We start from the raw sequence: 13,109 nt of genomic DNA, 5'->3' as shown, positions 1-13,109 counted from the left end.
GTGTACTGTGCCTTCCCTCCGGCAAGATACAGTTTCAACATTTTCAACAAGTTTTATATTGTTCACGGGCCATGGCTCATCTTATCCGGCCTGACTGTTTGACCCTGGGTTAAACTGGAGATTAAATGTTAATTAACTCTCTATTTTGGTATCCCAATGCAGCCTGGCTGAACAATTCAAACCTTTTGGAACAGACGAGGCCGTTTATGAATAATCAATGTGCTGTGCTAGAAAGGGGCAAAGCAGGAATGTCTGAAATCATCTTGAACTTTCAGTCTTTTTTTGCCAGAGAAACCAACCCAGCAGGATGGAAAATGCTAACCGTTTGACTGGCAGGTCTTTTCAGACATACACAATTTTATACATACATAACCTTGTGGGAACTCCCAACATGCATTGTTCTTAATATAAGGTAATTATTATTACCATTTCCTAACCTTGGGGTGTTCAATCTCAAGCTGTGTTCGACTGACAGGGTCCCTACCTACGCTCCGAGCACGTGATATATGTCGAAGACAAAATGCGTTCAATTGGAACAATCTGCAACATCGCTCGACTGGAATCTCTGTAATCTCACTTAAGATGGCAGAATTCTTCAGGGCACTTACGGTTGAATGTAATGTATCTTTGAGATCTTCATTCTTGCCAGTGAGTTCCAAAACACTTTCCTGTATCTTATTGTGACTTGAAGACCTTGATTAGCAGGTTCAGGTTAGAGTGGAACTTCAGGAAGGAAGGTTGAATAGTTTGACCTTACAGTAAACCTTTATGTATATATACACACACACACACACACACTTTTTGTTACATGAACTGCAAAATTGCTCTCTCTGCATTTTCTTCACATTTGTCAATGAGGAAGTGACTCCCGTGTAGATTGCCATCTCTAGTTTAAGTCTGGTTAACATTTCTCATAAAAGATTCTCATCCAGTGTACATTTCCCTCCCGGATTGCTTGCTTTGCATTTGCCCTTGAAGATGTGATGTGTTTAAATGAAGCTGGAACAGACGCAAATGATCTCACTGAGGTCAGGCTGGCAGTATTAGCAATTAGAATTAATGAACAAATATATACCTGCACTGGACAATAATGCCTGAAAATTTGCAAACAATCAATGACATTTTCAGGGCAAGGTAGCAAAACAGGGCAAAGAAGTCAGCAAAACACATCCAAAATGAAACTGAACATGCAAGTGCTTGATCTCACAAAAAAAGTGTCTCAGTCAGTTTTCAAAGTCAAACCACATGAGGTCCCATGAGCTGTATGCATATTTTTTCTCTTCCGGTTGGAACACAAATAAAAAATGTTCAGTCTGGGTCAAGTACACTAAAAGATTATATGATCAATAAGTTATGACAACATATGTTTTTTTCAAGCACTTTTTTTTTTTTAATGTTATACAAGATTAAACTAATTTCAACTAAAGTCAGTCTAATTTAATTATGTTGAAATGACTTAAACATCCAAGTTGATTGTACTTAAAAAAATTAAAGACAGCATTTTTTTTACAGTGTGGAGTAGACTAGACAGAAGTCTGAAAAATGAATCTTTTCCTGGAGCATCTGAACAAGTGATTGGAATGTTAGTAATGTGACATCATTTTCTCTTAAAGACACATTCCTGATAAAACCAAAGAAAGGTGCCTAGTGCAATCTATAGGCTACTTTTGAGGAGCTCTACAAAAGGTTGGCCGTTGATGATTTCAATATCATTTCCATATCAATTTCTCTAAACGGCATAACAGCAGCGACACCTCCACGTCCCTGGCCTGCTTTGAGTCTGATGGATATCAGGTACGAGGACAGGTGTCGCTTTACATACCTCAGTCAACTCGCTGAGAAACCGCCTGCCTCATTTGTGTGGGGAAACTTGACAACAAACCTCAAGTGTCTGCCAAAATTTGAGTCATAATGGTTAGGAACACTGCCTAATATGATTATATTGTAACCTAATGATATTATATTAGGCAATGTTCAGTGATACTAATCGCCTACATTTCTTCCAAGTGCTGTTCATTTTTTAGAACCCTTTTCTCTGAGAGTTTAAACCTGAGTTGAGTGAGTTGATATTTCAGTTACATTATTATTATTATTTGAAGAGTGTGTCGTTTTTTTCGATGTTAAATTATTTGCCTTCTAACTTGATGTACAGAGACTGAAACCACAGGTTTGTGCAACACTTTGGCTTCACATCGCTTTCAGAACTCCAGCTCAGTATGGCAACGTTTACTCAACCAATGCCGTTCGTTTGGGGGCGTGGCTACCTGTTTTTCCGACCAATAAAACACGGGGGGAGTGTTCTGGGAAACCTGTGTGTTACTTTAGCAGTTCTATTTGGTTATGCTAATGAAAGCCAACACTTCAGCTTTAATTATTTTTGTTGCGTTTGCAGGAAGTCGGTTCTGCTCTTGGCTATGGACACTTTGCTGATGTAGTGTTTTTTTTTTTTTTGACCACTTTTTCGACCACATCAGTAGCATCAGTTCAGGCAGTTTTTTTTAAGCTACCATTTCATAAAAGTGTTCTTTGTCTTTTGCTCGAGCTCATTAGTCCTCTGGCCCTCTTGAAGTAGTGTCAGGTTCTTTTGACTTATAAACAATTCATTATGAGTACTACCATTAGTCATGCTGACTGAAGAGAATTTGCTGGCTTTAAAAACTATTAAACATCAGTCGAGAAATATTACAAAGACATTTCACCAGCCACAGATTAAAAAACAAAAAAACAACAACAAAAAAAACATGTTTTCACAGATGAGCGAATGAGATTTTTGAAGAGAGACAGCAGCTGTGGTGCAGCAATACAGTAGATGCTCCACATGCAGAGACAGAGAGAGAGAGAGAGAGAGAGAGAGAGAGAGAGAAAATAAACAACTGTAAGTCTGTACTGCCTCTATATGGTCATAGAGAGACACTGCATTTAAAAATGGTAAATAGGCAATCATGTCTTAAAATATTAGGGCTGTTAAAAATGACTAATCATGATTAATCTCGTTCAGTTGCTTTTTTAGGGAAATAATGGGCCTAATTCATGAAACTTGAGCTGCAGGATCGAATATAAGTTTGTAGATTTCATTCATAAATCTATGTGTGCATAAATGTCCCAAAGTGAACACAAAATAAGATATTTTAAATAATGTTGGTAACAGACAGTTGATGGTAGCCATATCCATTGACTATTAGCCTATAGGCCTAGATTTTTTTTCCTACTATGGAAGTCAATGGCTATAACGTTACCGTCAACTTTTTGATTAGAAAGGTTAATTGGAACAACAAGGATGAGTAAACACAATTTTAATTTTTGGGTGAACTAGCTATTGCTTTAAAAGGAACCCGATTGTGATTTGGTGGTGTCTACGAATAGTCAGCCGTTTTTTATGGGGCGCCGCGTTTGTAAAGCGGCTCACGCTGAAAATAACAGCAACATTTTGTCACATTTACCGGTAGCTTAAAAAAAACGAATTTTTGACGGTCACTTTTTTTTTAGCACATTTACAACAATAGGCTATTTGTCAACTTAGAGATATTTTAAATAGTTAAATCTAAATATTAAATGTTACACCTAAATGTTAAATCTAAATGTTAACTCTAAATATTAAATGTTACACCTAAATGTTAAATGTTTTCTAAATGCTAAATATAAATGTTAAATCTAAATCTTTATCTAAATGTTAAATCTAAATGTTGAATCTTGAAATGTTTCCGGTGAAACTAAATATTTAACTAATATGCAAATTCAAAATGCCGGTAGATTTCGATTCAACATTTAGATTTCGATTTAACATTTAATATTTAGATTTAACTTTTTAAAATATCTCTAAGTTGACAAATATTGTTGTAAATGTGCTAAAAAGTGACTGTTTAAAAAACTGGTATACATTTTTGACGTTGTTTGAAGCTAAATGTGACAAAATGTTGCTGTTATTTTCAGCGTGAGCCGCTTTACAAACGGCGCCCTATAGTTTTTATGGGAGTAGCCTAGTAGGCTAGCTACAAAAATAACTAAGAAAGGTTCGTATTTGGAAACATTACGACTTTTTACATTCTAAAACAGCACAGGATAAATACAAAAACAACACAATACCATGCAAAAGCAGCTTTATATGAGAACATTACATTTCCACTGTAAACTTCTGAACAAAAACTCAGTGTAGAGTAGCCTACAGCAATATTAGCCTACTTGTTCATTCACTCACAGTCCTGTCAGAGCTGCTTCTGAATATCGCAGTAAGATCTTTATCTGCTACAGAAATGATGTTTTTGTGGGTCACATAACACTCAGATTTTACTAACATGAGGAGATTTATTTTAAAGCTGTAAATTTCATTAAGGATGTGTTGGACACGTGACTTCAGGAAGACATGGTTATTTTGGCAAGATCGGTGTAGTGTTTGGTACTGCATCAATTAAAGCATTTTATATCAGTTGTTAATAAAATGAATAAAAGCACTCAGACAATTTCAAATCATGTAACTCAGTACACAATTACAAACCACTCAAGTGCTGTACTCTACTGTACTCAAACACTGTTTCACAAGTTCACATTAACATATAATCAGATAAAGATTATGCCAATATGCTAATTATATGTAAGTGTGAAAGTATATGTAACCCCCCAACAGAGGTACATCAGCTGTATATATACCTCTTATCCTATTAATTGAGCTCCTCCCAAACTTTGCTAACGAAACATCATAAAATGGATGTGAACATGTGATAAATACACAACAAGCAGCATTCAGTACAACTGTATGAACTGTAATAATTTCATAGTCTCTAGCTGATGATTGGGTTCTAAAAATCCAATATGTAACAGAAATAGTTTTTTATATAGCCAGACACGAATCACAAATTTGATCAAAAGCTCAGAATATGCTACATTCAGTTGGCTTCATTGAAAATACTAATGGTTACAAAACAAGAATATGACTCGCACAAGGCCTGTAACATTAATACACCTTTTAGAACCTTTACGAGTGACAAGTTATTGTGTATTATGTTTTGAACACGTACAAAAATAACACTAGCCCAGCGGAGCTTAGTGAACCGTTCTGTTGTTTAAAACATTATGTATCTCACAGGCACAGAACAGGATACATGGCACTAACTTGTTTCAGAACAAAGACATGCTCCATAAATCTACAAATAAAAATACTGACTCTGTATTTAATAAAAAGCATGGAAACTGTCATGTGTTCAGTATCAGCAATACCAATAAGTTGAGCTTCATTGCTCTTCTGCTTTGAACAAGGCTTAACTGGTTTATCCTTGTCATCAAGGCGCACGCGCACACACACACACACACACACACACACGCACACACGCACACACACACGCACGCACACACGCACACACACACACACACAGTTTCCTTGGCAACCAGGTGTTTGTTTAGCAGCTCTAACTTATGAAGTGCAAACATGTGGTACATGCATGTAAGACCCGAGTCCCTCCAGCATGAACGAGCAGTCATGGTGACAAACGGAGAACAGAGTTGAACCAGCGAAGGTTTGGTTTCCACAAGGGAAACGGGGGGCAGGGGGAAGATAAGAACACTACTTATGAGTGTTTCATGGTGTATTTGCCTTTCTGGAGCTGAGAGATGTAAAGCTTTGATTTGCTGCCATCCAGACGTTTGTACCAAACCTCATCTTGGTTAACATTGATTATTGTGGCACTGGAGGGGGAAAAAAGTCAAGCATTAGACATGAAAGACTCAAGTAAAGTAAAATGATCTTAAAATGATTGACCTATTTGATCTTCAAGCTGTCATTGTGCTTCCCTGTGACCAAATATTCACTTCTTCTGATTAACTTGATTAATGTGTTCATTTTCTAACACTTGACATGATCTAGTGATTAGTTATTTTTAATGCTTTATCTTGTTTTTGTTACACATATTACACGTTACTATATGAATATCAAGAACTGTATAATTACAAGTAGCTCGAAAAAAGGCAACACTTTTTTAGTGTCCTTCTATAGTAATTACTATAAATTATGCATAATTACATGCAACTAACTAACCCTAAACCAAATCTAATCTTAACCCTATAGTAATAGTAAATCCTAACCCATGTAATTAATTAGAATTACTCTATAATTATTTATGTAATTACTTGGCAACATACCACTGTAAAGTGTGACCAAATGATAAATTAATTGAAAATATATATTTATTTATTTTTATTAAAAAATGTGCATAGTGGAAAATCCTAAAAATAGACATTCTTGCTAATTTAGAATTTTAACAAATTTAACAAATTTTTATTAGGAACATGCAATTAAAGATGCAATGAAGTATTAGGCTATTATAATACTAGTATAAAATAGAATTAATTATAGTATATAATTAATATAATAATATTATACATACGATTTTTGAAATGATATAAGATCACAAAGGCTATTTGATGTAAAAAACAGCAATATTGTGAAATATTATTACAATTTCAAATAGCTGTTTACTATTTTAAAATATTTTAATATGTAATTTATTCCTGTGATGCAAAGCTGAATTTTCAGTCTCATTACTCCAGTCTTCAGTGTCACATGATCCTTCAGAAATCATTCTAATATGATGATTTGTGCTGCTTAAAACTTTTGTAGAAACCATAATACATTCCCCCCTAGAGTTCTTTGATGAATGGACAGTTATTTATTTATTTTTAACGGAATTTGTAACATTTTAAAAGTCTTTACTGTCACTTTGTGATACATTTTAAGGTGTCCTTGAAAAACAAAAAAATCTAATTTCTTTCTTTAAAAAAAGAAGAAGCTATTTTAAAGATAAATCACCCTCAGGGACAGAAATGTTTATGAAATCACTCATATGAGTAAACACACACACACACACACACACCTGATAGGATATTCGTCCTTCCTGTTGATGCATATGGCCTGACCCCGACTGTACCAATTGTTGTCATAGAACAGACGTCCATCTTCTGATCGGGCAACATGATGGTGTCTTTCTGGCTTCAGAGGGACTGATAAACACATACCGTTAATTCACCTCAGACCTGAATGCTTTTCCACAAATCACTTAAGGAGTCTTTACAGTTGATACACGCCGATATAGAGAGAGTGAACTTTCGGTGCGATGCTTTACATGCAAAAACATGCTCAAAATCCTTCTTACCATCTACTTTTACCCTATGAGGACCCATTGAAGCCATAGCCTACAGAAAACAATGTAGTTGATCAATGCTAGAGATCTTCCAATAGCTCACTTGCAAAAAATAAAACTGATTAAGGTGAAAAATAAAACCTTTCTTATTGCAGTCCAGTCTTCAAGTATATCCAGGTCTTGCAACATGTAAACAATGTATGGTCGTGGGACGGATCAGGAAACTAATGTCTTCTTTTGCATTACAGAATAAGGCTGCTGCCACAAACAAATACCATAAAAAGACGCGCAAACGACTACTTTACAAAGGATATCTGACACAGCGACAGGTTTTTTCTTCTTTCCAGGACTGAGGGGATCCTTCTTTTTATTCTTCTTAGACTGCAGACCATCATTCCACAGTTCTGGAGCAAGAACACATCAATGCAGTGAAAAGGTAAAACGTCACATTTAAATTCACAGATTACACAGTACGAGTTGCAATCTGTACTTTACCTGAAGTTATATCTATACTGTGTCTGTCCTCCTCCAATCGTCTGATCTTCTCTTCCAGTTCGCTCTGAACCGTGTCAAAAAGCAGGAGCTTCTCACTCTGAGGAAAAACATCATGAATGTGGTAAATTATCTAAGTAACAAATTGAACATAAAGGCCCCAATATACTCATGGCGAAGGTCTTTTAAATTCTTTGCTTTGAGGTAAAAAGAATTTCAAAATTCATGAGCAGCGATTTACTGTTAGCGAACATCCCAAAGCCTTCCACGCTGCTGAGAGCGAAGTTTAGATGAATATGTAAATATGTGTGCTTGCTTTTCATTTCATTAATAAAAATAATGACAGCGGTGAGAAAACAGAAGTTAGGCCGTGTGTCCACCAAAGCGTTTTTTCACGTGGCTGGCGTGTTTTTTAAACGCCATGAGCGTAACGAGGCACTGAGCGTTATTTTCACGCAGAAGCGCTCAGCGCTCAGCGTTTTTTACTGGTCGCCGAGAGTTGAAGAATGTTCAACTTTGGGTAAAACGCAGCGCTCATCACTGTCACTTTTTACCCAACCGTCCAATCACAGTGGAGGAGGGGCGGGACTAATACCACACCGACCAACCGCCACATTCTGCTTGTACAACGTCAACAGATGACAACAACAAGCATAATAACGGAACAAGAGCCAGAAAAAATATGTTACATTGTATCAACATTTGTAGAATCAACACAGTAACAAAATATGTGTGAAATGAGATACTAGCAACACTTTCGCGGATATTCCGTATCATAACAAGCAAAGTGTCTCAACTGAAAAAAATGCTGCGCTGCCAAAACGCTCTCAAGCGCCCATAGCTAGGTGTTTTCGGCAGAGCGCCTAGCGTCTAGCGCAGAGCGTTTGTTGGACACACGGCCTTAAGAAAGCATCTGATGAAGTGCTTTGCAATTCAGCACTCCAGTAGTCACGTCACATTTATTTATATACCACTTTATACTATAGATTTTTTAAAATCAAGCAGCTTTACATTATTAAACATGAAAAACAGTGTTAGTGTCTCTAATTAGAATTATAACTTCATTTTCTACTTTAAAGAAGCTCTCCAGGGTGTTCATGTTTTTACTCGTGGACATCCGACCTCGACAGACTCAACAGAAGAAATAAACTGGAGATGATTTCCATGTCAAAGAAGGCGGAGCCTCAGAGCCACACCTACGTATGACATCATCGCCACAGACCAGCAGGAGCGAATCTTTCCAGAACTCCCGAAACGAACAGAAAACGAACTTAATTTTTGCCTTGAAGGATATGGGGGCCTTTAGGCTGTGAGTATATTAGTAGCAGGGCTGTCTTCAAAGGGAAAATAACTGGGAATGTTGTAGTGGTGTAGCCTACTCTTTGTGAATTTAAGCCCATTCCCATGCCTGCATGTTACCTCCCAGTGCTGGCTGGCTGCTTGCATCTCACAGTCATATTTGTTTCTGACAGATTCCAAGCAGAGTTCACGATAGATACCTGCAAAAAATATATATGAGCAAAACGTGACTAAGGCCATCATAATATAAGCATCAGTAAATCAGACCACAAACTGACAATTGTAGGAAGAGAAAGTAATCAAATGCAAGCTCTCTATTGTAGGCTATTAACATTCCTTTATAGCAGAGGTCTTCTATACATTTTTTTATAATATCTAATTTGTAGACATTTATTTATTAGGGCCCAAGCCCCAAAGGATTTTTGATATATTGAACGGTTTGGCCACTGTGACGCAACAAATTTATCAGCTGTATGTTCATTGTAAGAGGCCGATCACATGGATGTGACTATTGTGAGTCAAAGTTATGGCGCCACCAACTGGCAACCGTAAGTGTGTCGCTTTCAAAACGCTTTAAAAAATCACCATCTTATTTTTAGCCAATTTGCAAGGCCTTGTCTTTTTTCTAAGTTTGAATGACAAAATAAAGGCAAGAACTAGTTTATTTGTAGTGCACTGACAACAATATGTACAAATATATATATAAATATAAAAAAAACTTAGGCTAAATACTTCTGGACTTTTGGGAATTTTGAGCTGCAAATGAGAACTTCTCACTCATTTAAAAAGTGACCTACTACATCCTGACATTATATTAATCTAAATTTAAATGATCTCATGGATGTGGCTGTTGTGGTTCATGGTTATAGTGGCACCAGCTGCTGCAGTAAATGTGGCGTATTCAAACGATTTTGACGTAGTTCTTTTACATTTACCTGCTTCAAATGTGCACGTTTCCTAAAGCCACCGGGGCGGCGGTTGCGCCGAGGCTTGGGCCCATCATCGCTGCTTGCAGCTATATTTTATTTTTGAATTTGTAAAAAAAAATATATATATATATACAGTACTGTTCAAAGGTTTAGGAACAGGAAGACTTAAAAAAAAATGGTATATACTTTTATTCAGCAAGGATGCATTAATTTGATCAAAAGTGAGAGTAAAAGACATTTCTAAAGATATTTATAACGTAACAATGCTGTCCTTTTTACATTCTGTTCATAAGAGAATCCAGAAAAAAAGTTATCACCGTTTCCACAAAAATTTCTTATGATACCCAACTGTTTTCAACATTGATAATAATCTGAAATGTTTCTTGAGCATCAAATCATCATATTAGATTAATTTCTAAAGGATCATTCAAATAGAAAACTGTTATTTTAAATTGTAATAATATTTAACAATACTGTATTTACAATCAAATAATACATGCTGCCTCGGTGAGCATAAGAGACTTCTTAATTATTATTATTTCTTTTTTTAAATCCTATCGACCCCAAACTTTTGTTTTGAACGATGAAGAAGTAGATGGAAAATGTAGATGGGAAATGCGTAATCCTTTATTTTTTAATTCTTTTAAAATTTAAATGGTAATAATAGGCCAGGCTTTAAATGCAGTACTCCTGACCTGAAATAGGTTAGACCTTTGCTTTACAGTATAATTGATCAAACATTGGCGTGATGATTGTAATCCCTGTAAACTACATCAGCTGTATCATATGTGCATATATAATATAATCCTAGCATTAACTGACCAGCGACTTTGGTTCGGATCTGCATGTTCTCCTGCAGGTTGGCCAGGGGTTCGAGGTATTCTGCAGCACTGCCAGCCATCACTTCTTGCAATTTAAGATCCATCTGACCGAGCCTCTCCTTATACAACCTACAGAGAGTTCAGAACACACCGGCTGGAGTCTTCACCTGGACATATTTTTAGGCTTAAATGATGTGCTGCTCATCACTTACTGATCCTTCAGGTCTGTGAACTGCTTCTCGAGAGTTGTCATCTCATCTAAACACTCCATTCGCCTTCTTTCACAGTCTTCATCATCCATGTCTGCAAGAAATTGACCATTCTCTTTATCGTCGCACGAAATGATTCTGGTGTTTCTCATAAGTCTCTGTCTGTAACGTTACCTGAAGTGTCTCCATCCTCAGAGACGGACGAGCTCACGGACTCCTCTTCGTCGGAGGTGCTGGCCTCTTGTTCTGGATAGTCCACGTCCATTTCTTCGTGGTTATTCTCTTTTCTATCACGCGGATGCACTGGCATCCTATATTAAATCTTTAATACAGTAAACAACCCACTAAGACGAAGACAACAACACCGGCCAGCGAAGAAAATCCACGTTTCAAACATGGATTCGTGGACGACCAATCAGCAAGCTACTAGACACGTGATCTCACAGAAGCTGCGAATTCATTGGACAGATTTTGTTTACGCATGATGCGGTGGATGGTGGGATCTGTAGTACTCCATTATATTTTCATTTTATGTACTTTATTGGAAATTTGGAATGATTGTTTTGCATACCAAATTGCCATCAGTAATCACATACACACATATATAATTTAATAGAGATATGTGTGGCAGCCAGATTTCCATTTTCCGTCAGGTGACAATGATTTAAACATGTTTAAAACAATAACACAGCAAGCATCCTGATGTGAATGTGGCTTAAAGTCGGCATGAAATGAAGTTGCAATAATGTTTTCTTTCCTATTGGGACCCATGTGTGTATGGCGCCGGCAGCCATTTTGGGCCCTATGAAAGAATATGAGGTTGTGCTCCCTACCGCACCCATTCCATTAATAAAATCGATCTCTGGGGGCCCCAAAAGTGCATGGGCCCTTAGAATCATTCTAACTTTCACCCCCTTAGCGGCGCCAAGTGAAAGCGGCTTCTCGAACAAGAAAAAATGTAGGGCACGACTTGATTTGTTCAAGGAACTGATTGGATGATTGTGGTTTGCTATGGACTATAGCCTACTTGATCTGAGCTTCGTGACACACTTACGTTTTGAAATAGTACATCTCACTTATTTCCGGTTATGTAGCCTATATTTTCAATGTAATGTAGTCATTTAGTTGACTAAACGCCACCTAAAATGAGTGTCCACAAGAAGATTTAAAGATTTGGACATTTTCATAGACAGGAGAAGGGCTATTCTGATGATTATTGTGTACAGAATTTTCCAAAACTCATCGGAACATGAAGTTTTAATCCAACCCAAGCCGATCTGAGAAAGCAGTGGCTGTTTAACATACGCCATTGGCTGATCTCACATGAGTGACCGGTTGTCCCACCCTCACGCCAGTCAACACATCATCAGAGAAGATATGTTGTTACAAGCGGAAGCGGAAGTTGATTTAGGATTATGAGGGCACATGAATAAAAAACAATAATAATAATGATGTGCACGGATAAAGTATTTATAATAAATAGTGCAAAAATCGAAAAAATAAGATTTTTATTTCTTAATAATTTTAATTTCATGGTGGTTTTCAGCGCACCCTGGAGGAAGAAACGTTTGTTTGGAAGAAACTTGATTCTCAACCAACAGAGGGCGCTGTCTGCAAACATATTATATTCATGTTTATTCATTGACATTCCTTACATTGAAACAAATGAGTCTGAGGCACTGATCTATATAATGTCATTATATAGATCAGTGGTCTGAGGGTGGGCCTATCAGTCACCATTAATAGTGCACTGCAGAGTAGGCCTAGACATAAACGGCCATTTTAAAGATCCAATGAAATCCAAAATCACTCACTCATTCAGAATATAGCATATAGATCCCTCTTTCTTTTCTATTACTTGTTTTCATTATAGCTTAAATATATATATATTTTTTTTTCAGAGAAGCCCAACATCATTAATATTCATTTTGAATCTAAAAGTTCAAGAAGATGCTCCAATTATTTGGCCTCCACAATCCCTGAAACATGTTGAGCAATCAAGTTTTATTTGTTAGATCAGTAGCCTATATTTTACCATTGATGAAATGAATCCTGAAAGTGCATCTTTTAAAAGCTATCAAATAGATGCATTTTTGCATCATTAAAAAAAACAAAAAGATTTATTCAATCTCAAAAGACTGTTAGTTTGAAGACTTCAACATCTATCCAACTATACTTTTTGGGGAAAAAAATGTCTTCCCAAAGTGCTTTATCTTCAGGTAAGAAAAATTA

At 36.6% G+C, this 13,109-nt stretch overlaps 1 protein-coding gene across 1 annotated transcript; it reads right to left on the bottom strand.

Moving 5' to 3' along the window:
- Positions 1 to 4,943: 4,943 nt before the first annotated feature.
- brms1lb (BRMS1 like transcriptional repressor b) lies at positions 4,944 to 11,321 on the bottom strand. Its single transcript, XM_084432256.1, has 10 exons — positions 11,052 to 11,321; positions 10,881 to 10,971; positions 10,670 to 10,797; positions 9,039 to 9,118; positions 7,623 to 7,719; positions 7,442 to 7,531; positions 7,269 to 7,333; positions 7,140 to 7,179; positions 6,861 to 6,987; positions 4,944 to 5,676 (listed from the first exon to the last, which is right to left on the bottom strand). The coding sequence occupies exons 1-10, from the start codon at positions 11,185 to 11,187 to the stop codon at positions 5,559 to 5,561; spliced, it is 972 nt and encodes a 323-aa protein (XP_084288382.1). The 5' UTR covers positions 11,188 to 11,321; the 3' UTR covers positions 4,944 to 5,558.
- Between the last annotated feature and the right edge of the window lie 1,788 nt (positions 11,322 to 13,109).

Source organism: Rutilus rutilus (genome assembly GCF_951802725.1).
Source record: "Rutilus rutilus genome assembly, chromosome: 15".
Taxonomy (NCBI): domain Eukaryota; kingdom Metazoa; phylum Chordata; class Actinopteri; order Cypriniformes; family Leuciscidae; genus Rutilus; species Rutilus rutilus.
The sequence above is the reverse complement of the archived record's forward strand: the minus strand, read 5'-3'. Positions and strand labels throughout refer to the sequence as shown.

Bases quoted from the DNA above. Each gene is read 5' to 3' on its own strand.
- brms1lb (XM_084432256.1), bottom strand. From the start codon at position 11,187: ATGCCAGTGCATCCGCGTGATAGAAAAGAGAATAACCACGAAGAAATG. The intron at 7,180-7,268 runs GTTTTATTTTTC...TGTTTTCTGTAG, and splicing joins ACTGGACTGCAATAAGAAAG to GCTATGGCTTCAATGGGTCC. The intron at 5,677-6,860 runs GTGTGTGTGTGT...TTCCCCCTCCAG, and splicing joins AAGGACGAATATCCTATCAG to TGCCACAATAATCAATGTTA.